Genomic DNA, 23,094 nt, shown 5'->3' with positions numbered 1-23,094 from the left:
CCCTTTCCCTTCCTCTCTCTCTAAAATCAATAAAGTGAAAAAAAATTTAAGAAAAGAAGAATGTTGCCCTGGCCGGTTTGGCTCAGCGGTTAGAGCGTCGGCCTGCGGTCCAGAGAGACCCGGGTTCGGTTCCCGCTAAAAGCACGTACTTTGGTTGCAGTTTGTCCCCGGCCCTGGTTGGTCGTGCGGGTGGCAGCCACTCGATGTGTCCCTTCACGTCGATGTTTCACTCTCTCTCTCCCTTCCTCTCTCTCCCTCCCTCTCTATCTGTACAAAAAATGGAAAAATATCCTCAGTTGAGGATAAAAAAAAAAAAAAGAAAAGAAAAGAAGAATGTTAAAATCATCTGGGGACCACTGGCCGGTGTGCTCAGTGGTTAGAGCATCGGCCAGAGCACCAAAGGGTCACGGGTTTGACTCCTAGTCAAGGGCACATACCTAGGTTGCAGGTTCAATCCATGGCCCTGGTCAGGATGTGTGCAGGAGGCAACCAATTGATGTGTCTCTCTCACATCAATGTTTCTTTCTCTCTCTCACTAATAAGTGGAACAATAAATCAATGGAACAAAAAAATAAGTGGAACAATAAATCAATGTCTCTCTCTCACTCACTCTCTCTAAAAATCAATGGAAGCCTGGCCAGTGTGGCTCAGTGGTTGAGCATCGACCCTGCACCAAGAGGTCGCCGGTTCAACTCCTGGTCAGGGCACATGCCCAGGTTGTGGACCAAATCCCCAGGGAGGGCTTGCAGGAGGCAGCCAATCAATGTTCTTGCTCATTGATGTTCCCATATTTCTCTCCCTATTCCCTGCTCTCTAAAATCAATAAAGAAAAAAAGGTTTTTAATAAAAATAAAATATATATATATAAATCAATGGAAAAAATAACTCAGGTGAGGATTAACAAAGAAACAAACAAAAAACACATCACCTGGAACAGTTCAGACCTGAGAGGTAAGTGGAAGAGGTAGGGCTACTGGACAACTCCCCATGGTGGCAGCAGCTGGTGGCATGGAAGGGTGGTGACGGAGCCTCAAGCCTGGCTGGTGTGTGCTGACCCAGACCTGGCCTCCATGTGCCACCTCCGGCACGCAGCCCCCGTCCCCACCCCTGCTCCTGCGACCTAATGCTGAGCAGCGCTGAGCCTGCCTGCCTGGGGATGACGGTGAAGTACTTTCTGGGCCACAGCATGCTCTGCAGTTCCTGGGATCAAGCGTTCACTGCCTTCCGGCAGCGGCATCTGAATCCTTCCAGCAAACATGTCTGACGAAGACACAGGGAGCGGGGATGTGACCCTGACCAGAGCTCCTGTCCCACAGACTCCTGACCAAGACCAGCAGGATGCTCCGCTGGGCTGAGCGACGGCTTCCTGCCAAAGCTGCTCACTTGGTGTGTGTCCTGGAGGGTTCTACTGTGGCTCACAGAACCGGATCCTGACCGCCTTCATCTGGAACATCAACCACACCCAGCTGATAGTGGTGGAGCAATGACGTGTTTACTGTGTGAACTGACAGCAGAAGCGGGACTGAAATCCACCAGGAGGCTGGGTCTCCTCTAGCTTATCTGGCGTCTTCAGAGCTGTCCAGGAATTTGGTCTTGCCCGGTTCAAAAGCAATGTGACCAAGATGATGAAGGGCTTTGAATACACGTTGGCCAAGCTGCAAGGTGAGGCCCCTTCCAAAACCCTTGCTGAGACGGCCGAAGCAGCCGAGGAGGGCAGAGCAGAGAGGCCGAGGGCCTCACCAAGCGCAGCAGTGTGTGGAGCCAGCCCAGGCCTGGGGCAGCAGCACACCCACCACCTGTCCCTCCCTCTGCCCCGCCCCTTGTACTTTATTACTGAAAGGCAACTTCCAGCCCCACCTACTTTCTGGATGGGGGGTTGGGGATGATGGCTGTTTGGCATCTCAAGTGCACCAGACACATCACCCACGCCTGGGCCAGGCCTGCTTCTTTTAGCATCAGGTAGCTGAGGACAGAGGTGCAGAGAGGGGCTGTGACTTGCCCAAGGTTACAGAGAGCACGCAGGCAGAGTGGTCATAAATACTAGACTGTGAGCTCCATTAGGCAGGGACCTTTGTTTTGTTCTCTGCTGTGTCCCAAGTATCTGGAACAATATCTAGCACATAACAGGCACTCAATAAATATTTGTCGAATTCAACTAGTGCATCCCCTTCCCCTGCTCCATCAAAAAAAAAACAAAAAACAAAAACTGTAGGGCCAACAATTAAAAAAGGATTGAGATTTACTCTACATGGCTCAAGAAAGAATTATAACAAGTTTCAAGGTTCTGTCCTCACCTCCAAATGAGATCTAACAATGGGAGCTGTTTCAAAAATGCAACAGGCTGCTTTCTGAGCAGTAAGCTCCCCGTCCCTGGGCGTGATCAAGCAGAGGTTAGCCGACTAACATCAGAAACTTGATAAAGGGACCTCCTACATCAACGGTTTCATATATCCCCAATGACAGTTCAAACACTTACCAGATTCTTCTCAATATCTTGATCTGTGTTTACCTCTGAATCGGCCGTCTTAAAGTCAGTCTATAAGGAAAGAAACGAGACGTTCAGAACTGTTCAGTGGCATTTTGAAGTCCTTGCACCTAGAAGCCTGCCACAGGATGAAGAGGCTCACTTACTGGCTCCGCAGCGACAGAAGCGCTGCGGTTCTGCAATCGGACAGACACGCCCCCTGCAGGAAGCACGCAGCCACAGAAACACCTCTACGCGAATGACTACGCTCATCAGTCACTCGGCGAGAGGTGCCATGTAGACCACCAAGTGCCTAGTCACCAGTCAGACAATGGCTCCTGGCTTTAGCACTTCTTTTTTTTTTTTTTTTTTTTTCTTTATCACTTCTTGAACACCAGAACGAGGTCATCACATAGCACCACATGGAAATAGTATGACAGTTCCCAGTAAAAAAAAAAAAAAAATGGTAAGAGTAGACTCCACCAACCAGGAAGAAATGCCTCTTACCCTCAAAAAAAAAAAAGCCCCAATTCCATTTTAGTAGCAGAAACTTGATACTTGACCTGTACAGCAATGTTCTGAGAAAGCTTCAGGGAAGAGCTATCCTGATCACCATCCTCATCCACTCTGACTCCTTCAACCCCATTTGCTGGCGGTACTACAGGTCGGAAATCCAAGCCTGTGTCCCCGCTCCCTTCCTTTAGGGTGGAGGCTTGTGGGGACTTGTCTTCAGAATAGCTCCCGGAGGCAAGCTGCTTTGTACGGCACCCAGCCTTAAGAGACCGAGCGGCAGGGTGCAGGCTCTCCAGGAGGCACGTGTCCCCCTCCTCTCCTGCTGTGCTGGCCACGTCCTTCAAATCAGACTGAGCCCCACCGCCAGAAAGACCAAGGGCTGTGGCTATCAAGTTCTCTCCTAACACCGCCTGCCGCGCTGCTGAGGTGTCACCTGCTGCCGAACCAGGATTCTGCTCTGGTTGTTCCAAATGGACATTTCTGTTATTCTCCTTGGTTATCGTTTGGCTACTTACACTTGACAGAGGCGAGTTCTTGTGCTTCTGGGCAGGGTCTTTGGGGCTACCAAAACATAAGATAAAAAAGTTTCTCTCTTCACCCGATCTTCAAGAGGATGAAACATATAACACTTCCAACGTAATCACGAACAGAACAAAACTAGACTATTAAACCCCCCAAATTATCAAAATGAAAAGGAACTTAGTTTCTACCCAGCGATTTCATCCCACATGCAGGGAGTACAGCATGGTGGTTAAGAACCTGGGTTTGGGCCCTGGCTGGTGTGGCCCAGTTGGCTGGGTGTCGTTCCGTGCACCGAAAGGTCACTGGTTCGATTCCCAGTCAGGGCACATGCCCGGGTTGTGGGCTGGATCCCTGGTGGGGGCCATGCAGGAGGCAGCTGATCGATATTTCTCTCTCCCTTTCCCTCTCCCCTCCTCTCTCTCCAAAATCAATAAAAATATTTTGTTCCGCCCTGGCTGGTTTGGTTCAGCGGTTAGAGCATTGGCCCATGGACCAGAGGGACCTGGGTTCAGTTCCCGCTAAGGGCACGTACCTTGGTTGCAGTTTGTCCCAGGCCCCTGTTGGGGTCGTGTGGGTGGCAGCCACTCAATGTGTCTCTCTCACATCGATGTTTCTCTCTCTCTCTCTTCCTCCCTCTCTATCTGAAGATGAATGCAAAAATGTCCTCGGGTAAGGATTAAAAGAAAAAAAAAAAATTTTTTTTTAAAAAAGTGCCTGGGTTCTGACTGAAGACCCAAAACCTTTTGAGGGCCACTCTGAGTAACTTTTAGGAATACAAAGAAAATAGCCTAATGCTAGTTAGAATATTTCATAGTTACATGTGTTTAGTTACACATATTTTAATAAGGAAGTTACTAACTTAGAAACATTGTTTTTATTCCACTCTCACGTTTCCCAAAAGTAATTTTCCCTCAGACTCTGAGCAGAACCACTGCAGGTTCTCACCAGTTTCTAGAGCATAGTCCTGTCACTCTGAGCTTCAGAAGCACAAGTCTGAGACCAACACGGACGCCGTCGGTGGAAATGTCGCCCCAGAGGAGCACACACACACACTCTGCACTGGGGGGTTGCTTTACTGTTTACCGGAGACTTCACTTTTAAAGAGATCTTCCAAACCTACAATGACATCCAACACTCACCGCTGTAAGTTTTCCACTCGGGAATAATGACCAAGTCTGTGCTAGATTTCTTTACCTTTTTAGAACTGTTCTGTCCAGTGACGCTCTTAAGCACCCAGCCTGGCACTGAGGCTTTGGGTCACTACCCTCTTTCCCCAGCAGCACTTGCTGTTCAGATACAACAACAGAGAAAGCAGCTTGTAAGATGAAAATCGTCCTTGCTGCGAGTTAACTGAGGGTAAGGGGGCCCTTAATTACAAATTTGGGCATATACCGTCCCTGGATGGGAATCCTGCCTCTGCTATTTACTGGTTGCTTGACTCTGGGCAAATGACTTGACTTCATTTTGTTGTTGTTGTTTTTATCCTCAATTGAGGACATTTTCGCATTTATCGTCAGATAGAGTGGGAAGGAGAGAGGAGGGAAGAGAGAGAGACATTGATGTGAGAGAGACACATCGACTGGTTGCCACCCACAGGACCCCAACCGGGCCAGAGACAAACTGCAGCCGAGGTACGTGCCCTTAGTGGGAGCCAAACCCAGGACTCTCTGGTCTGCAGGCTGACGCGCTAACCGCTGAGCCAAACTGGCCAGGGCTTACTTCATTTTTAAAGTAGAAATAATATTACCTAGCTAATACAATTATTGTGCGGATTACCTGAGATAATGCATCTGAAGTATTTAGTACAGTGCCTGGCACATAGTAAACACTCAATCAACCTTAAATGTTAGTATTATTACTAATAGTATGTGGTTGATTTTATTTATCAAATGAAGGTCCAAGATTATGGTTAGGCTTACTTAACATTTTCCCCCATTACCCATTCACTAACAAACTTCTGTTCATGTAAACAAATATTTATTAAGTACTCTGGAATCAGACAAGCCTGGGTTCAAATCCTGACTTCAACATAGCTTGGTCACCTTGGACAAGTTACTAACCTCTCTGGGTCTCAGTTTCCTCACCTGTAAATGGGAATAACAACATGAGCACCTACCTCCTGGGATTGTTGGGAGGATTAAATGTGTGAATACGTATAAGACTGTTAGTACAGTATTACCTACTGGATTAGGCTCTGGGTACTCTAGAAAAGAGCTGAGGTAGACCACAGAAGCAATTTAGTGCAACACTGTACATACAATGTGCCAAGCACTGTAAGATACAAGGTTGGGTCACCATAATTCCTGTCCTCAAGAGTTCAGATGGAAGGCAAAATATATACACAAAGCAGTAATATTACCAAAGTTATCTACAGATAAATACAGATATATAAATACAAACACACATATATCTGTATGTAAGTATCCCTACGGGTATATATGTTATATAGAAGATATATTTGTGTATATACACATGTATGATATATAAGCATGTAGTTAAAAGAACATATAACCCATGTAGAACAAACAGAGTGAGGAAATATTCACACTTTAGGGTAAGTCTGACCCCCTGTATTGTAACCTATTTAGTCAATACACATGTAGTGTGTCTGTGGAGTATCAGATGCTGTTAGGTACCAAAAATACAAACATAGATCAGATAGTCTATCTTTAAAAAGCTGGATCTAGTGCAGAGCTACTAGAGCCAGACAGAGGACACACCAGGTACTTCCTTAAGAGGCCCAGCTTGAAAGCCCTTTACCCCCCCCCCCCCAAACCTTCCCAGTCAAGAATCCATACATTACCTTAGACCGTCTAGGAGACCTTCATCCGACTTGGAAGCACATAAACTAGAAGAGGATTCCGGGGGACTGGGGGCATTGGCCACCACACCAGCTACCTCAGACGCTGCCATCATGCTCTGTACATCCAGAAACAAATACAGGCTACAAGTTTCAAAATTTTAAAACAAATGTATCTTTCCCCCTCAGAAATGTCCACACAGCACAGTTAGTTGTTCCAGGAAAGGAACAACGTTGGGTTCCAGGAGCAAACAAGTCTTTACTCGATAGCAGGGCATGAGGAGGGCCGCCAAAGGCAACAGGTCCAGTGCACATCCCGCAGAAAACACCCCACTGATGTAAATATCTAGGAGTCTGTGCAAAGCGTTTGGCACTTGGGGCAGAAATGCAATCATTTAAGACATCAGACTAAAGTCTGTGAGAATCTTTTAGATGGTCTACATACCTGTCTTGTCTAACAGCATTTACAAAGGATGCACTTTTCGGCCTAATAGCAACAATACCATATTTTTAAATCATTTTATTGCTGTTGCATTATAAGCATCCTCCATTAACGTAAGAGAAGTTCTAGGGTGGTGTTTGTGTGAGAGATGAGAAGCATTATATTGGGCAATCCAGGCATCTTTTACTCGTCAGAGCGTCCCCCACGGACGGGGAATGTTATAACCAGACAGGAAAGTGCAGACCCTTCAAAGTTACCGCAGGGGTGCAGGGGTATGAGAATCTAGGTTACACTAGCATGAAAATGAACTGAAAATGGTAGTCCGAGTAAGGGAACCGGGACAGATGACTTTCTTAGATCAGATCTCAGGGGGAAGGGGGAGCGGGAAGCGACAACCAAAGAATTTAGCTGCATATAAGCATTGCCCAGGGACACAGACAATAGTGCGAGGAAGGCCTGGGATGGGGTGGGAGCCAGGTGGAGTGGGGCAAAAAGGGAAAAAAAGGGAGGAACATCTGGGAGACTGAATAATAATGATAATTTTTTTTAAAGCATCTTGCCCTGGCCGTTTTTTCAGTGGTTAGAGCATCCGCCTGGAGTTCAATTTCTGGTCAAAGGCATGTACCTGGGTTGCAAGTTTGATCCCTGACCTCCCACCAGGTCATGCAGGAGGCAACGATCTGTGTGTCCTTGACACACGTCTGTCTGTCTACCTCCCTCCCTTCCGCCCAGTCTAAATAAATAAGTAAATGGAAAAATACCCTGGGTGAGGATTAACAAACAAAAAAGGGTCATCTTTTATTTTGCAGGACAAAGTCGCGGCCCTCTGTGAGAAGTTACACATATGCGGGGGGCGGGGGGTGTGTAACACACGGTTAGTTTAACCCTTTATTCTACTTGTATCCCAAGTACACCCCTGAACCCTCAGAGCCCATAGGGCAAGGATGGAGGCTGCTGTGTCAACACATCCGTCCTAAGCCAGAGCCCGTGCCTCAGTTTCCCCCACCATACAAAGCTCCTAGGCGGAAATGGACCCCCAATCGCCATGACTGCTCCCTCAGAGGCAAGCACCCAGCCCCAACACCGCCGGGAGGGGTCCTCGGTGCACGGGGCAGACGTGCGAGTCGGTGCCAGCCCGGAGCGGGGCAAGCGCGGGGGGCAGCGCGGGAGGAGTCGAGGGTGCGCGGGGCCCTCGTCCGCACCGCACCCGGCGGCGACCACCGGGGGGCGGCGACGGCGGGAGCCCGGGGGGCGGCCGCGAAGGGACAATGGGTGGGCGCAGCGCCGGGGGGCCGCCGCCCTGCCGCGGGCTGAGCGGGCGCTGCTCCGGCCGACCCTCCGCGCCTCGCGCCGGGCGCGCAGCCGGGGCCAGCGCGTCCCCTCCAGGCCGGGACCCCCGCCCTCCCCCGCTCGGCCCCTCCACGCCTCCCGCGGCCCCCCGCCCCGTCGCGGCCCCCGCCCGCGCGCCCCGGGAGGGAAGGGGGGAGGGACGGGACGCACCTGAGCGGGCGGAGCGGGGGGAGGGGGCGCCGGGCCTCGGGGGAGGGGGCGAGCGCTGGCCCGCGCTACGCCTCCCACTTCCGGCGGCGCGAGCGGAGGGGGCGAGGCTCGGCCGGGAGAGGAGCGGCCGCGCTGGCCCCGGCCGCCCCCGACGGCGCCCCCTGGCGGCCGGAGCTGGCGCCGCCGAGGGGCCGCGGCCGCGGGCAGCCCCTAGGCGACAAGGGGGCGCCCCCGGGACGCGGGAGGACGGGAGACGCCGTCGCGAGAAGCGAGGGGACCCGGCGGGGGGACGGGCGCCCCTGGGCGGGCCGCCGGGCGCGTCGGGACCATGGCAGCCGGGGAGGCGGGGAGCGAGGGGATTTTAAAGTGGCAACCGCGGCGCCCTTGCCGGACACCGGGGGAGGGCGGTGCTTCCGGGAGGGCCCCTCTCGAGGACGCGGGGCGCTCGAGGCGGCGGCCCCCAGGAAGCCCCGCAGCGCACCCCGCGGCGGCGGGGCGGGGAGCAGCCCGGGGCTCGGCCGCGCCGGCCCGGGACCCGCCGCTGATTGGCCGCGCGGCCGGGCGGAAGTGATGCCGCTGTCACCCGCCGCCGCCCCGGGAGCCGCGAGTTTCCGCGGGGGGCGGAGCTGCGCCGCGCCGGTGAGCGGGGCGCTGGCGGGGCGGGGCCTCGGGAGCCCGCGGGGGGCTGCGCGGAGCGCGCCTGCCGGAGGCGGGGGGCCGGGGCCGCGGGGGAGGCCGGGGCACAGCCTGCGCGCAGCCCGGGTCTGGGGTAAGCGCGGACCGTCCCGGGCAGCACCTCTTCTCCCTGGCACCAGGGAGCGCGAAGGGGTGCCCAGCAGTGGGGTGCGGCCAGAGCTGCGTCCTCAGGGTATTTGAGGTTCTTCCCCGGGAAGCCTGGGGGCAGGGTGAAGGCGGGTAGTGGGCGCCGAGCACGTGCCGGTCAGGCTGCTCGTCTCCTGGGACCCTCCGAGTGGGTCACCGTCCGGCTAACTGGCCGGGTGTGTTTCACTGATAAGGCTGCACACGGCAGAGGCACCTGGCAGAGGGCGACGGCCGCCGGAGGGCAGGAGGGGCGAGGAGAGGGGATATGCCTGGGGACCTAAAGGAAAGGAAGGAGCTGTGGGGTGCAGAGCTTTGGAGGGAAGGGTTAGATAGCCTACGTCCCGTCTCCTTTGCCAAAGAGACTTTGGTAAAACACCCTCTGTTCTGTAATGTTTGGAGTCAGATCCTCAGAACAGCACCGGTGGAGAGCAGAGGCTGCAGAAGGAGCCCAGACCCCGGTCGGTGCACACCTGCTCTGCCACCGTCCACTTGTTCCTGCCCCCCGGCTGGCCCACCAGTTAGTTCTAACGTGGCCCTTCCTTCGGGCAGTGGAGGGCATTCCCGGGTTTGGAGCCTGATCCCTCACTTCCAAACCGAGCTGCTGAGGTCGCGATTCAGGATAGAAAGCCCTGTGGTCCTTCTGTTTCTTCTCTCCCGGGGCCCACTTTCCCTTCATGCCTCTTCAGTTTTGTTTGCGGCCTCAGGTTTTCCCCTTTCCCCCCCCCACCCGCTTCCGGCCTACTCTGAACTTCCCCTGGCCTGCAGACACAGAAATCAGGAAGTCAGCTGTCACCTGAACTTCTAGGGAACGTCTCTACTTACTTTTTCTGTAAACATTTTTAAATATTTGTATTGATTTTTTTTTTTTTTAATCCTCACCCGAGGACATTTTTCTATATTTTGTTCAGATAGAGTGGGGGAGGGGAGAGAAACATCAACGTGAAAAGGACACATTGAGTGGCTGCCACCCACACGCCCCAACCAGGGCTGGGGACAAACTGCAACCGAGGTACGTGCCCTTAGCAGGAACCGAACCTGGGTCTCTCCGGACCGCAGGCTGACGCTCTAACCACTGAGCCAAACCGGCCAGGGCTACATTGATTTTTTGAGAGAGAAAGGAAGGGAGGGAGAGAGAGAGAGAGAGGGAGAGAGAGAAACATCAACGTGAAAGGGACACATTGAGTGGCTGCCACCCACACGCCCCAACCAGGGCCGGGGACAAACTACAACCGAGGTACGTGCCCTTAGCAGGAACCGAACCCAGGTCTCTCCGGACTGCAGGCCGATGCACTAACCACTGAGCCAATCCGGCCAGGGCTGTATTGATTTTTTGAGAGAGAAAGGAAGGGAGGGAGGGAGAGAGAGAGAGACACGCATCAATGTGAGAGAAGCATTGATAGGCTGCCTCCTGCACATCCCCTACTGGGGATCCAGCGGGCCACCAGAGCGTGTCCCTGACCCAGAATTGAACCTGTGACCTCTTGGTTCATGGGTGGAGGCTCAACCACGGAGCTACACCGGCTGGGCATCTACCTGCTTTCTCAAGAGTTTTTGGTAACAGTTGAAGCCCTCTTCTAGGCCTCTGGGGAAAAAAAGAGAAGAGGGTGGTATGATGGTTAGAACAAGAAGCCGAGTTTCTGGATTTTGTACTGATTTGGCCTTCCTGCCCCCGTTCTATTCCAATCTATGGCTTATTTGAGGTGCCTGGAAATGGTGCTTAGTGATTGGGCAGTTTCTCTGGTTATAGGTCTTGGAGGCGTGGCAGGCGTCTGTTCGCTGCCCTGGGTTTGGGAGGAAACCATTTCTTCTCTTCTTGGGGTCCACAGGTCTGCAGTCTGTGCTGAGTCAGCAGAATTCACAGTGAAAGTGATGCCTTTTCTCCACTGGCACAACATGAGTATGAGGTGGTTAGCCAGACCAGGAGCTCAGCCTCACCTCGAGTCCAGGTGGGCATGGGGCCCCACTGCGGGGAGTTAGCCCTGAGGACAGCTGGACAGAGAAGTCAGCTGGGGAAAGATTTTTATCCCCTCTAAATACGGGAGGAGGGTCTCTTCTAAAAATCAGTCATGATTCTGCCATGAAAAGGACGTGTAAGCCCTTTTCCTGGCACCGGTGGGAAGGGCAGCATGGTTATCTGGTGACTGTGCTGCTTGGTTATCTGGTGAGGTGGGGATGGGTGCTTAGTGCCACGGAGCTTAGTACTGGGGCTAGTGCTGGCCCACACCCCACCTGGGGGCTTATCCCTGTCACTCAGAGATAAATTTGAATGAAGAGGAGATCACATGTTTCCTAAGTTAAAAGGAGCGGATTGGGGGTTTCCAGTTGTGCATTGATGGCTCAGTCCCCCTCTCAGACTACTGCAGTGGACAGCCCTTTGATCTCTCGTGTCCTCCTCTGTCTGCAGCCTACTGCTCTGATGCAGAAGAGGAGGCAGAAAGTGCCACGTTTGGATGCCCCCCTGGGCCTGCCCACCTGCCTCTGGCTGGAATTAGCTGGGCTCTTCCTACTGGCTCCCTGGGCCATGGGCCTGGCAGGGACAGGCGGGCCCGAGGCCCAGAGCCCTGAGGGGCTAAGCTGGGCCGTGCATCTGGACAGCCTGGAATGCAAGGGAGAGGAAGAGACTCTGGAACGAAGGGCAGATGCCTTGGCCCAGGCAGCAGGACTGGTGAATGCTGGACGCATCGGGGAGCTCCAGGGACACTACCTCTTTGTCCCGCCAGCTGGGCACCGGCTGGACCAGCAGGTAGAAGCCATCCGGCAGCTGGCAGAGGCTGTGTTAGCGAGGCATGACGCTGTGCGCTGGCACTCGGAACAGAAGCTGCTGAAGCGAGCCAAGCGCAGCGTCCACTTCAATGACCCCAAGTACCCACAGCAGTGGCACCTGGTGAGTGTGGCCGCAGCTCTCAGCTGCAGGTGGGCGGGCTCTGGGTATCCAGTTCCTTTTTTAATATTAGTTAAATAATTGTATTTATTGACTTGAGGGAGAGAAACATCAATTTGTTGCTTCACTTATTTACGCATCCATTGGTTGATTCTTGTATGTGCCCTGACTGGGGATCTAACCCACAACTTGAGCATATTGAGATGACACTCTAACCAACTGATCCACCTGGCCAGGGTTATCCAGTTCTTTTTTTAAGTATGTTTTCATTGATTTTTGTAAGAGAGAGAGGAAGAGGGAGAGAGAGAGAAACATCGATCTGCTGCCTCCTATAGGCGTCCCAACTGGGGATCAAGCCCGCAACCCGGGCATGTGCCCTGTCCGGGAATCGAACTAGGACCTCTCAGTCCGCGGGACAACACTCAATTCAGTGAGCCACGCCGGCTGGCTACCCAATTCTTCAGTGGACTCTTGATGGTATTACGTTCCAGTTTGCCTGCAGAGACGTTTCCATGGGCTTCAGTGGCCTGCTCCTTCCTCGGGCCCTGCCCTGTGCTCACTTCTAGAGAGCCAGTGGGCTGTAGCGGTTTGGGTGTGGGTGCTGGGGCTCAGTTCCAGCTCTGCCACTTGCTGCCGTGTGACCTCTCTGCCTCAGTTTCCTTCTCTTTAAGTGGGAGATTCTTTTTTTTTTTTTAAATCCTCACCCGAGGATATTTTTCCATTTTTTGTACAGATAGAGTGGGAGGGAGAGAGAGGAAGGGAGAGAGAGAGAGAGAAACATCGACGTGAAGGGACACATCGAGTGGCTGCCACCCACACGACCAACCAGGGCTGGGGACAAACTGCAACCGAAGTACGTGCCCTTAGCGGGAACCGAACCCGGGTCTCTCCGGACCGCAGGCCGACGCTCTAGCCGCTGAGCCAAACCGGCCAGGGCAAGTGGGAGATTCTAATAGTGCCTCTTGTAGAGGTAGTAAGGATAAATCAGTTAACATGTGTGTGCCTGACACACGATAAACACTTCACAGTACTAACTAGTGACGTCATATAATATCATATCAACATCCCATACGTCACGTGCATAGTAATTGTGTTATCCAACCGTGCGCCTAGCCACCAGTTCATCGCGGTTGCCTGTGAATGCTGTCACGCTTTCCTGGAGGCCTAGGTTGGGCACAGCTCTCACTTGTCCCTCCTTGGCTCCGTGTCCACCTAGACCGTTATAGAAATGTGCCCAGAAAACTATTCCAGGACTTGGGAAACCTGTTGGTCCACAACCTCTGTCTGGCTCTTTTTTCCCAATGTTTTTATTGATTTCTTAGAGAAGAAGAGAAAGCAACGTCGATGTGAGAGAGAGACATCGATCGACTGCCTCCTGCACGCCCCCTACTGGGGATCGAGCCGGCGGCCCGGGCATGTGCCCTGACTGGGAATCAAACCAGGACCTCTCAGTCCATGGGACGACGCTCAGTCCACTGAGCCACTCCGGCTGGGCTGAAATGCTTTTAAAAAAAATGTTATGTGCCTCAGGCATGAAACAGCTCTGGCCCCAATAGAGGCATCAAGCTAGGATGAGCTGAGGACTGTACGTCTGCTTGGCCCCTAGATGATACAAGAGCAACACCGCCCATCAGGTGTCTCCTTGCCCAATGCCAGGGGGTCCTTTTTTTTTAATCCTCACCCAAGGATATTTTTCCATTTATCTTCAGATAGAGTGGGAGGGGGAAAGAAAAAGAAACACCGATTGGTTGCCGCCTGCACGACCCCGACCAGGGCCAGGGCAAACCGCGACCGAGGTATGTGCCCTTGACCGGAATCTAACCCGCGACTCTGGGTTCGCTGGCTGGCGCTCTAACCGCTGAGCCAAACCGGCCAAGAGTGGAAAGAGGCTGCCAGCTGTACCTTGTGTCTCTGGTCTGTGCTGTGTGTCCCTGACCCTGTCTCTCCTGCAGAACAACCGGCGGAGCCCCGGCAGGGACATCAACGTGACAGGTGTGTGGGAGCGCAACGTGACGGGGCGAGGGGTGACCGTGGTGGTGGTGGATGATGGAGTGGAGCACACCATCCAGGACATTGCGCCCAACTATGTGAGTGGCCCTGGGATGACCCCTCCCACCCTTCTGTGTGTTGCCTCAGGCTCGTCCCCTTTCTTGGAGGCCTTTGAGCAAAGCAAATGGGCCTGGGCTGGGACGTTGTTCTCCGTTCTCCTTCCCCAGCCAGCATTGCAGCCGGGCAGTTAGACAGGGAGGGCTCCACCGTCAGCAACAGGCTCCCAGTGACACTAAGTGGTCCCTGGGGCAGCCCCGCGCCTGCGCAAGGAGTGGGCCCGTGGGCAGCTTCCCTCCCACGCAGCTTCTGAGCCCCCTCCCTCCTCTACGCGGGCTGAGCCCTAACCTCTTCATCCCAGCTTCCCAAGTCCTGGGGCAGTTTTCTGGACACATTCCCAACACGGACAGGAAGAGGTTTCTGAGATTGTGCCTCTTCTCAGTTTTGCCCAGTGCCCTGCCTCATAGCTTACTGACCACGTGGTTGAGTCTCAGGGAGGATGGGCTGCTGCCCTGGCCCGGTTCCCCTCTCCCCCTGAGCTCCAAGACCTGGCCTCTTATAGCCAGTGAATGACCACATGTCACACCCCGATGTTTCAGAGCCCTGAGGGCAGCTACGACCTCAACTCCAATGATGCTGACCCCATGCCCCACCCGGATGAGGAGAACGGCAACCACCACGGCACCCGGTGCGCCGGCGAGATCGCGGCCGTGCCCAACAACAGCTTCTGCGCGGTGGGTGTGGCCTATGGGAGCCGCATAGCAGGTATCCAGCCAGCCTCAGCAGGTCTCCTGTGAGGGCTGCTCCTCCCGCCAGCCTCCCAGCCTGTGGTCTTTACCCTGCCCCCAGCGCACCCAGGAGAAAGGGTGAGCCTAGAGTAGGAAAGGGTGAGCTCAGAGTAGATGCGCGCAGGACGAACCACAGTGCAGCGCAGCTTAGCAGCGGCCCTGCCGTGCAAAACAAAAGTGGGGTGCTCTTGCTGTGGGACAGAGGCCTCGGGTCCCGCCCGCTCAGCCTCCTTCCCTTTTCTGATCTTGGTTGTGCCTGTCAGTGATGAGCTCATTGCAGTGGTGTCTCCTCTCCTCGTCTGCACTGTGCTTGTACTTTCCGTCTACCAAGCACCTCTGCCCCTCCTCCATCCCACGTGTTCAGGGAGGCCCCTCTGCAGCTGCCTCCCAGTTCTGCAGCGCCGCCCCTCTGACGGTCACTGCTCTCCATCCTTTGAAGAGGTCTGAGAAGCCCTGGCCGCCACTGGGGGTTGGTCCGTGGCTCCTTCACCTCTCAGTCTTTGTCCATCAAGGCAGAAGGTGGAAAGAATGAAGGGGGAAGCTCTCCCCATAATTCCTCCTAGTTGCTTGGAACCCACAGACTGAATAAATTGGCTGTACTCCTCTTACCCTCCAGCAGAGGGCAGCAGCCCTCTCTGTAAATGAGGTGACGAGGGAGCCAGAGCCCTCAGGGCCCAAATCCCTTCTGAAAGCTCCCTTTGTCTCCATGTTGTCACCAGGATGTGACCCCCCCACTTTAGAGGGTGAACTTAGGCACCCGCGGGAGTAGTCGACAGTGATGAGTGCCATTTGTTGAGCGCCCTCTGTGTGTCCAGCACCACCCCGTGTTTACGTGATCAAGGATGCAAATAAGAAGGGCAACTTGGCTGCCTACCCTCCAGCCTGTGCCTCTCCCCCCCAGACCCCATGATCCTTGAAGTCTGAGGTCTAGCATTATAGTAAAACATATTTCTGGACAGGTACACTTGGTATGAAACACACAAGAGCACTTCCTTAGAGGGAGAAGTAAATCTTCACATGTAGCCCCAGCGCCCAGTCTGCACCTGGGGGTGAGCGTTACTGAGCAGCCGATGTGGTCTTTGCTGCCAGGCATCCGGTTGCTAGATGGACCCCTCACGGACAGCATGGAGGCCGTGGCGTTCAACAAGCACTATCAGGTCAACGACATCTACAGCTGCAGGTGAGACAGAGCCGGGGACAGGTGAGAGGGCGAGAGGCTCGGACACCTGGACTAATTCTCCAGCAAGATGAGCTGACCAGGGCAGGTTTCAGCAGTGGGTTCAGCCTGGGAGCCCCTTGGCCTCAGTTCTCCAGGTCCCCAGACACTGGGTCCTTAGTCTTCAGCCTCACGTCACCCCAGTAATCAGGTCGCCCCGTGAAGAGTGTGCGAGCTGTTTAACAAACTCAGAAGGCCTCTGGGAGAGAGTGGGCATTCCTCTCTGCCCACGCCAAGCTGAGTGCCCAGCACCAGTGCCCTCTGCCCTGCACACACAAATGCACCTGCAGCCCGGTTGTGGTTATACAGGGGGCCGGAGTGGGATTAAAGAGCAACGGGGCCGCCCTCATGGCCCTGATGACACCTCTTCCCCCTGGTCAGTAACCCCCTGAGCCCATGACCTCCACAGTGTGCCTTTCCTCTTAGAGGAGGAATGAGAACCCCTCAGACCCCAAAGTGCACAGAAGGAACACTTCCTGCCTGGGAGCTGCTCCGTCAGGCCTAGCAGTGGGTCAGGAGAGGGTAACCCCTGTCCCTGTCCGCACCCGGTCCTGTGTGCTGCTGCCCGGGACCTCAGGAAGGGTTTTCAGGAGCAGGTTAAAGTAGTCCTACGTTGGGAAACCTTCCACTTCCAAGTGGGGGGGCTGGACCTTTGACCCTTCCGCCCTTTAATCACGGGTCCCGGCTGGAACGTGGGAGGAGAGTGAGACCCCAGGCAGCGGGTGGCCAGCTGAGAGCCGGGGCGGGTGCCACCGCCTGGCTGGGCTCTTCCTCGGGGTGTCTCTCAGCAGCTGGGGCCCGGACGACGATGGCAAGACCGTGGATGGCCCTCACCAGCTGGGAAAGGTAACTGCACGGGGCTCGGGAGACGCGGAGCAGCTCTTCGCCACCCACTGGAGCCGGCCCATGCCCGCTAGCCTGCCGCCTGCTGTCCGGAAGCACTCCTCACGGGAGGCGGGGCGGCAGGGCCACAGGCCTGCGAGAGACGGGCACTGCTTCGGGGTGGCCTCCCTTGCTCCCTGGCGGCTGGCTCCCTGGGCCTCGCCTCTGACGAGCAGAGCCCGCCTGTGCGCAGTGCTTCCCCCCTGCCCGCGCCCCCTCGAATCTCTTCCCCCCCTGCCCGCGCCCCCTCGACTCTCTTCCCCCCCTGCCCGCGCCCCCTCGAATCTCTTCCTCCCCTGCCCGCGCCCCTCGAATCTCTTCCCCCCCTGCCCGTGCGCAGTGCTTCCCCCCCTGCCTGTGCCCCCTCGAATCTCTTCCCCCCCTGCCCGTGCCCCCTCCAATCTCTTCCCCCCCCGCCTGTGCCCCCTCGAATCTCTTCCCCCCCTGCCCGTGTCCCCTCGAATCTCTTCCCCCCCTGCCCGTGCCCCCTCGAATCTCTTCCTCCCCTGCCCGTGCCCCCTCGAATCTCTTCCTCCCCTGCCTGTGCCCCCTCGAATCTCTTCCCCCCCTGCCCGTGCGCAGTGCTTCCCCCCCTGCCTGTGCCCCCTCGAATCTCTTCCCCCCCTGCCCGTGCCCCCTCCAATCTCTTCCCCCCCCCCGCCTGTGCCCCCTCGAATCTCTTCCTCCCCTGCCCGTGCCCCCTCGAATCTCTTCCTCCCCTGCCCGTGCCCCCTCGAATCTCTTCCTCCCCTGCCCGTGCCCCCTCGAATCTCTTCCTCCCCTGCCCGTGCCCCCTCGAATCTCTTCCCCCGCTGCCCGTGCCCCCTCGAATCTCTTCCTCCCCTGCCTGTGCCCCCTCGAATCTCTTCCCCCGCTGCCCGTGCCCCCTCGAATCTCTTCCCCCCCTGCCCGCGCCCCCTCGAATCTCTTCCTCCCCTGCCTGTGCCCCCTCGAATCTCTTCCCCCCCTGCCCGCGCCCCCTCGAATCTCTTCCTCCCCTGCCTGTGCCCCCTCGAATCTCTTCCCCCGCTGCCCGTGCCCCCTCGAATCTCTTCCTCCCCTGCCCGTGCCCCCTCGAATCTCTTCCCCCCCCTGCCCGTGCCCCCTCGAATCTCTTCCTCCCCTGCCCGTGCCCCCTCAAATCTCTTCCCCCGCTGCCCGTGCCCCTCGAATCTCTTCCTCCCCCTGCCTGTGCCCCCTCGAATCTCTTCCCCCGCTGCCCGTGCCCCTCGAATCTCTTCCCCCCCTGCCCGCGCCCCTCGAATCTCTTCCTCCCCTGCCTGTGCCCCCTCGAATCTCTTCCCCCCCTGCCCGCGCCCCCTCGAATCTCTTCCTCCCCTGCCTGTGCCCCCTCGAATCTCTTCCCCCGCTGCCCGTGCCCCCTCGAATCTCTTCCTCCCTTGCCTGTGCCCCCTCGAATCTCTTCCTCCCCTGCCTGTGCCCCCTCGAATCTCTTCCTCCCCTGCCCGTGCCCCCTCGAATCTCTTCCTCCCCTGCCTGTGCCCCCTCGAATCTCTTCCTCCCCTGCCTGTGCCCCCTCGAATCTCTTCCCCGTGCCAGGCCGTGGGGGCGGTTGTATGGAAGGGAGAGGTCTTTCTCCGAGCTTCCCACGACTCCCGGGCATCTTTGCTCCTCAGGCCGCCTTGCAACACGGGGTGATCGCCGGCCGCCAGGGCTTCGGGAGCATCTTTGTGGTGGCCAGTGGCAACGGGGGCCAGCACGGCGACAACTGCAACTACGACGGCTACGCCAACTCCATCTACACCGTCACCATCGGTAGTGACCTCGAGCCTGCGCGGCTCAGTGCGAGGGGCCTGTATCTGTGTGTGTGTGTGTGTGTGTGTGTGTGTGTGTGTGTGTGTGCAACTCAGTGTGAGGGGCCTGTGTGTGTGTGTGTGTGTGTGTGCAACTCAGTGTGAGGGGCCTGTGTGTGTGTGTGTGTGTGTGCAACTCAGTGTGAGGGGACTGTGTGTGTGTGTGTGTGTGTGTGTGCAACTCAGTGTGAGGGGCCTGTGTGTGTGTGTGTGTGTGCAACTCAGTGTGAGGGGCCTGTGTGTGTGTGTGTGTGTGTGCAACTCAGTGTGAGGGGCCTGTGTGTGTGTGTGTGTGTGTGTGTGCAACTCAGTGTGAGGGGCCTGTATCTGTGTGTGTGTGTGTGCAACTCAGTGTGAGGGGCCTGTGTGTGTGTGTGTGTGTGTGTGCAACTCAGTGTGAGGGGCCTGTATCTGTGTGTGTGTGTGTGTGTGCAACTCAGTGTGAGGGGCCTGTGTGTGTGTGTGTGTGTGTGCAACTCAGTGTGGGGCATGTGTGTGTGTAACTCAGGTGAGGGGACTGTTGTGTGTGTGTGTGGTGTGACCTGAGTGCTGCTGGGCCTGTATCTCAGGGTCGGCTGCTGATCAGTGCTGGTGTGGCCTTTGTATTCTTTGGTGTGTGTGAGTGTGTGTGGCTCAGTGCTTGAGGAGGACTGTATCTCGGTCTGTTGTGTGCCAACTCAGTTGTGAGGGGACTGTGGTGTGTGTGTTGCAACTCAGTTGAGAGGGGCCTGTTATCGTGGTTGTGGTGTGGACTCCGTGTGTTAGGGGACTGTGTGTTGTGTGTGTGCAACCTCAGTGTGAGGGCTGTATCTGTGTTGTGTGTCGTGTGCAAGTCCAGTGTGACGGGACCTGTGTGTGTGTGTGTGTGTGTGTGTGTGCAACTCAGTGTGAGGGGCCTGTGTGTGTGTGTGTGTGTGCAACTCAGTGTGAGGGGCCTGTGTGTGTGTGTGTGTGTGCAACTCAGTGTGAGGGGACTGTGTGTGTGTGTGTGCAACTCAGTGTGAGGGGCCTGTATCTGTGTGTGTGTGTGTGCAACTCAGTGTGAGGGGCCTGTGTGTGTGTGTGTGTGTGTGCAACTCAGTGTGAGGGGCCTGTATCTGTGTGTGTGTGTGTGTGCAACTCAGTGTGAGGGGCCTGTGTGTGTGTGTGTGTGTGCAACTCAGTGTGAGGGGCCTGTGTGTGTGTACAACTCAGTGTGAGGGGACTGTGTGTGTGTGTGTGTGTGTGTGACTGAGTGCTGCGGGGCCTGTATCTCGGGGCGGGGTGTCAGTGCTGAGGGGCCTGTATCTTGGTGTGTGTGAGTGTGTGTGGCTCAGTGCTGAGGGGACTGTATCTCGGTGTGTGTGTGCAACTCAGTGTGAGGGGACTGTGTGTGTGTGTGTGCAACTCAGTGTGAGGGGCCTGTATCTGTGTGTGTGCGACTCAGTGTTAGGGGACTGTGTGTGTGTGTGTGCAACTCAGTGTGAGGGGCCTGTATCTGTATGTGTACAACTCAGTGTGAGGGGACTGTGTGTGTGTGCAACTCAGTGTGAGGGGCCTGTGTGTGTGTGTGTGCAACTCAGAGTGAGGGGACTGTGTGTGTGTGTGCAACTCAGTGTGAGGGGACTGTGTGTGTGTGTGTGTGTGTATGCAACTCAGTGTGAGGGGACTGTGTGTGTGTACAACTCAGTGTGAGGGGACTGTGTGTGTGTGTGTGTGACTGAGTGCTGCAGGGCCTGTATCTCGGGGGGTATGTGTCTCAGTACTGAGGGGCCTGTATCTTGGTGTGTGTGAGTGTGTGTGGCTCAGTGCTGAGGGGACTGTATCTTGGTGTGTGTGTGCAACTCAGTGTGAGGGGAGTGTATCTCTGTGTGTGTGTTTGTGTGCAACTCAGTGTGAGGGGACTGTATCTGTGTGTGTGTGTGTGTGTGTGTGTGTGACTGAGTGCTGAGGGGACTGTATCTTGGTGTGTGTGAGTGTGTGTGGCTCAGTGCTGAGGGGACTGTATCTCGGTGTGTGTGTGCAACTCAGTGTGAGGGGCCTGTATCTGTGTGTGTGTGTGTGTGTGCGCGCGCGTGTGTGTGACTGAGTGCTGAGGGGCCTGTATCTTGGTGTGTGTGAGTGTGTGTGGCTCAGTGCTGAGGGGCCTGTATCTCTGTGTGTGTGTAACTGAGTGTGAGGGTATGTGCCTTGGGGTGTGTGAAATCCTTTCTTAAACTCAGCACACGTCCAGCTGGTAGCTCAAAGGTAACTGTACTGTCAGGCTTCTGTGTCAGCTCCCGCGTCCTGCCCTGTCCCAGGTGCCGTGGATGAGGAGGGACGGATGCCTTTCTACGCAGAGGAGTGTGCCTCCATGCTGGCGGTCACCTTCAGTGGGGGGGACAAGATGCTCCGGAGCATTGTAAGTGCCTCGGCCCTCCCCTGCCTGCCCTGCCTCTCGGGCTCCTGTTGCCCAGCCCTGGTGTCTCTGAGCTGCCACCTGCGGGGGGGGGCGGTGGGGGGCTCTGCATCGCTAGATGGCTTCACCTCCACACTGTCACCTTAGACGTTCACGCAGTTAGAGGAGCTACCGGGCATCACGCCGACTCGAGAATTTCTCTGAAATGTCTTTCTTTGGCAGGATTTGGGCTTTGGCTGGTTTTTACGGGCTTAAAAAAGTCATTGCGTTGCTCTTCAGCCCTATGTAAGGACCGTGAGGTCTGCGCGCTCGCTGCCGGGGCAAAGCCAGTGGCTGTGCTCAGGGAGAGCAGAGTCAGGAGGCAGGGACGTGTCGGTCAGTCCCCAGCTCTCTTTCCTTGGAGCCAGAATCGGGCCGTAGCAAACGGGAGGCTGGGGAGGGCACGGAGAGCTGGGCTGTGGGAACTTTGCGAGCATTCAGGGTCTGGTGCCTGTGGCCGGCTGGCCCAGCTCCACCCCCGCGTCCTCAGGCGGGGTCCCTGGGCCCTCCTCCCAGAGCCCCTGGGCCCTGCGGCCCTGCGGCCCATGATGGGAGCAAGTGGGCCGGGCTCCAGGCAGGAGCTGGGCTGCAGCCAGGTGTATCGGATTCCCCCAGTGGCCCGGCTTGGGAGGGCACTCCGGGGCCGCTGGGAATTAGGTTGCCTTGTCTCCTGCTGGGCCAAATCCACTTTCCAAAACTGAAATTTTGTTTTGCCCGTAAATGACTTCTGGTTAACACAATGTTCCAAGGCTCTGGGCCAGTTGACCCCTGCCCCCCCATCCCGCCGAGCCCTGGGGAGAAGAGGGAGTGGACTAAAATAAAAGAGCGAGAGAGGCTTTGCTCAGCAGGCGGGGTCTGGGGTAGAGGGCCCCCCACTCCCACCCTCGCCAGGGCAGAGCGGCAAGGAGCAAGAGCAGGGCATCCCGTGTTCTTCGCGCCCTGCACCCCCCTCGAACCGCTCATCCCAGCCCCACCCAGGAGTCGCAGGGCTCCCCAGACAACTGTCCGTCTGCTCTGAGGGGCGTGGCTTTGTCTTTCTAACTCAACTCCCTTCTTACCCCACCTCCACCTTCCACAGGGCTGTAACTTGTCCAGAAGCGAAAAGAGTTTGTTTCGCCAAGTTTCCATCTTTGGGATGTATTTGCCTTGGATGCTCCTGTGGCCAGTTTCTGGTCAGTGAGCAGCCTGGTGGAGCCGCCTTCCAGAGGGTGTGGAAGCACATGCCACCCACCACCCGCCACTGGCCGCCCGGGGCTCCTGCCCCCGCGGCCAGTTCCCGGACCTCACAGCTGAGCTCTAGACTGTGAGCTGTTTCCTTACAGGAAACAATCAGTCTGCCGCCTGGCACTGCGGGCCTCCGCCCGGTCGACGGCTGGCAGGGTCCTCTGGCAGTGCCCGCGTCAGTGCGGAGCCCGGCTCCTGGCAGCTGCCGACAGCTGGGGGGCAGCAGTGAGCACAGTGAGGAAGGGCCGCTGCGCGGGGTTAGGGCCCCGTGTCTGCCCGGGAAGACAGGCCGCAAGGGAACCGTGGGGCAGACCGTAGTGCCGCGCAGAGAAGTCGGCGGGGCTCAGCTAAGCCCTCCGGTCCCCGGGCCCACGACAGCATAAAGAACTGCAGCCGGCTCTGGCCTGTGTCACTCAGTGGTTAGAGCACCGGCCCAGGAACTGAAGCCTCTCGGGTGTGATTCCTGGTCAAGGGCATGTACCTGGGTTGCAGGGTTGATCCCCAACCCCAGGGTGCATGCCAGAGGCAACCAGTTGATGTGTTTCTCTCCCATCGATGTTTCTCTCTCTTTTTCCACCTCTCTCCCTCCCTTCCACTCTCTAAAAAATAAAAATCAATGGAGAAGCTACCCTCAAGTGAGGATTAACAAAGAAAGTGCCGGACAGATGTCATCTGTCCCCCAGGGGCAGCTGTGCCCTCCCCACGCCCTCCCTCATCCTGCCCGGGGCCACGGTAGAGAAGGGAAACCATGCTGAGGCCCCAGG

At 56.2% G+C, this 23,094-nt stretch overlaps 2 protein-coding genes and 2 pseudogenes across 12 annotated transcripts in view; 2 read left to right on the top strand and 2 right to left on the bottom strand.

The window, feature by feature from the left end:
• Nucleotides 1-8,289, bottom strand: part of RNF214 (ring finger protein 214) — a 49,095-nt gene extending 40,806 nt beyond the window's left edge. For 3 of the 5 annotated variants that reach the window (XR_004959204.1, XM_036257895.1, XM_036257897.1), the window contains exons 1-3: nucleotides 6,303-6,598; nucleotides 3,028-3,538; nucleotides 2,477-2,536 (exon numbers count right to left, since the gene is read on the bottom strand). Coding sequence is in view for 4 of the 5 variants with exons in the window: in XM_036257895.1 (XP_036113788.1) it covers nucleotides 2,477-2,536; nucleotides 3,028-3,538; nucleotides 6,303-6,415 (684 nt within the window). In the remaining variant the exon portion in view is untranslated. Of the gene's footprint in view, nucleotides 1-2,476; nucleotides 2,537-3,027; nucleotides 3,539-6,302; nucleotides 6,599-8,241 lie in introns of those variants that run through there. The other 2 variants (XM_036257893.1, XM_036257894.1) reach the window with 2 other exon arrangements.
• LOC118627706 lies at nucleotides 1,157-2,117 on the top strand (annotated as a pseudogene).
• A 527-nt stretch (nucleotides 8,290-8,816) lies between the features above and the next one.
• The window catches only part of PCSK7 (proprotein convertase subtilisin/kexin type 7), a 32,322-nt gene continuing 18,044 nt past the window's right edge, over nucleotides 8,817-23,094 (top strand). The window contains exons 1-9 of one of the 7 annotated variants that reach the window (XM_036257890.1): nucleotides 8,817-8,880; nucleotides 10,890-11,009; nucleotides 11,468-11,947; nucleotides 13,897-14,031; nucleotides 14,590-14,755; nucleotides 15,868-15,958; nucleotides 16,786-16,840; nucleotides 18,514-18,652; nucleotides 20,970-21,070. In XM_036257890.1, coding sequence (XP_036113783.1) covers nucleotides 11,480-11,947; nucleotides 13,897-14,031; nucleotides 14,590-14,755; nucleotides 15,868-15,958; nucleotides 16,786-16,840; nucleotides 18,514-18,652; nucleotides 20,970-21,070 — 1,155 coding nt within the window. In that variant the 5' untranslated portion in view covers nucleotides 8,817-8,880; nucleotides 10,890-11,009; nucleotides 11,468-11,479. The other 6 variants (XM_036257888.1, XM_036257889.1, XM_036257887.1 and 3 more) reach the window with 6 other exon arrangements.
• Nucleotides 13,462-13,605, bottom strand: LOC118629180 (annotated as a pseudogene).

Source organism: Molossus molossus, unplaced genomic scaffold (genome assembly GCF_014108415.1).
Source record: "Molossus molossus isolate mMolMol1 unplaced genomic scaffold, mMolMol1.p scaffold_m16_p_13, whole genome shotgun sequence".
NCBI lineage: Eukaryota > Metazoa > Chordata > Mammalia > Chiroptera > Molossidae > Molossus > Molossus molossus.
The sequence above is the reverse complement of the archived record's forward strand: the minus strand, read 5'-3'. Positions and strand labels throughout refer to the sequence as shown.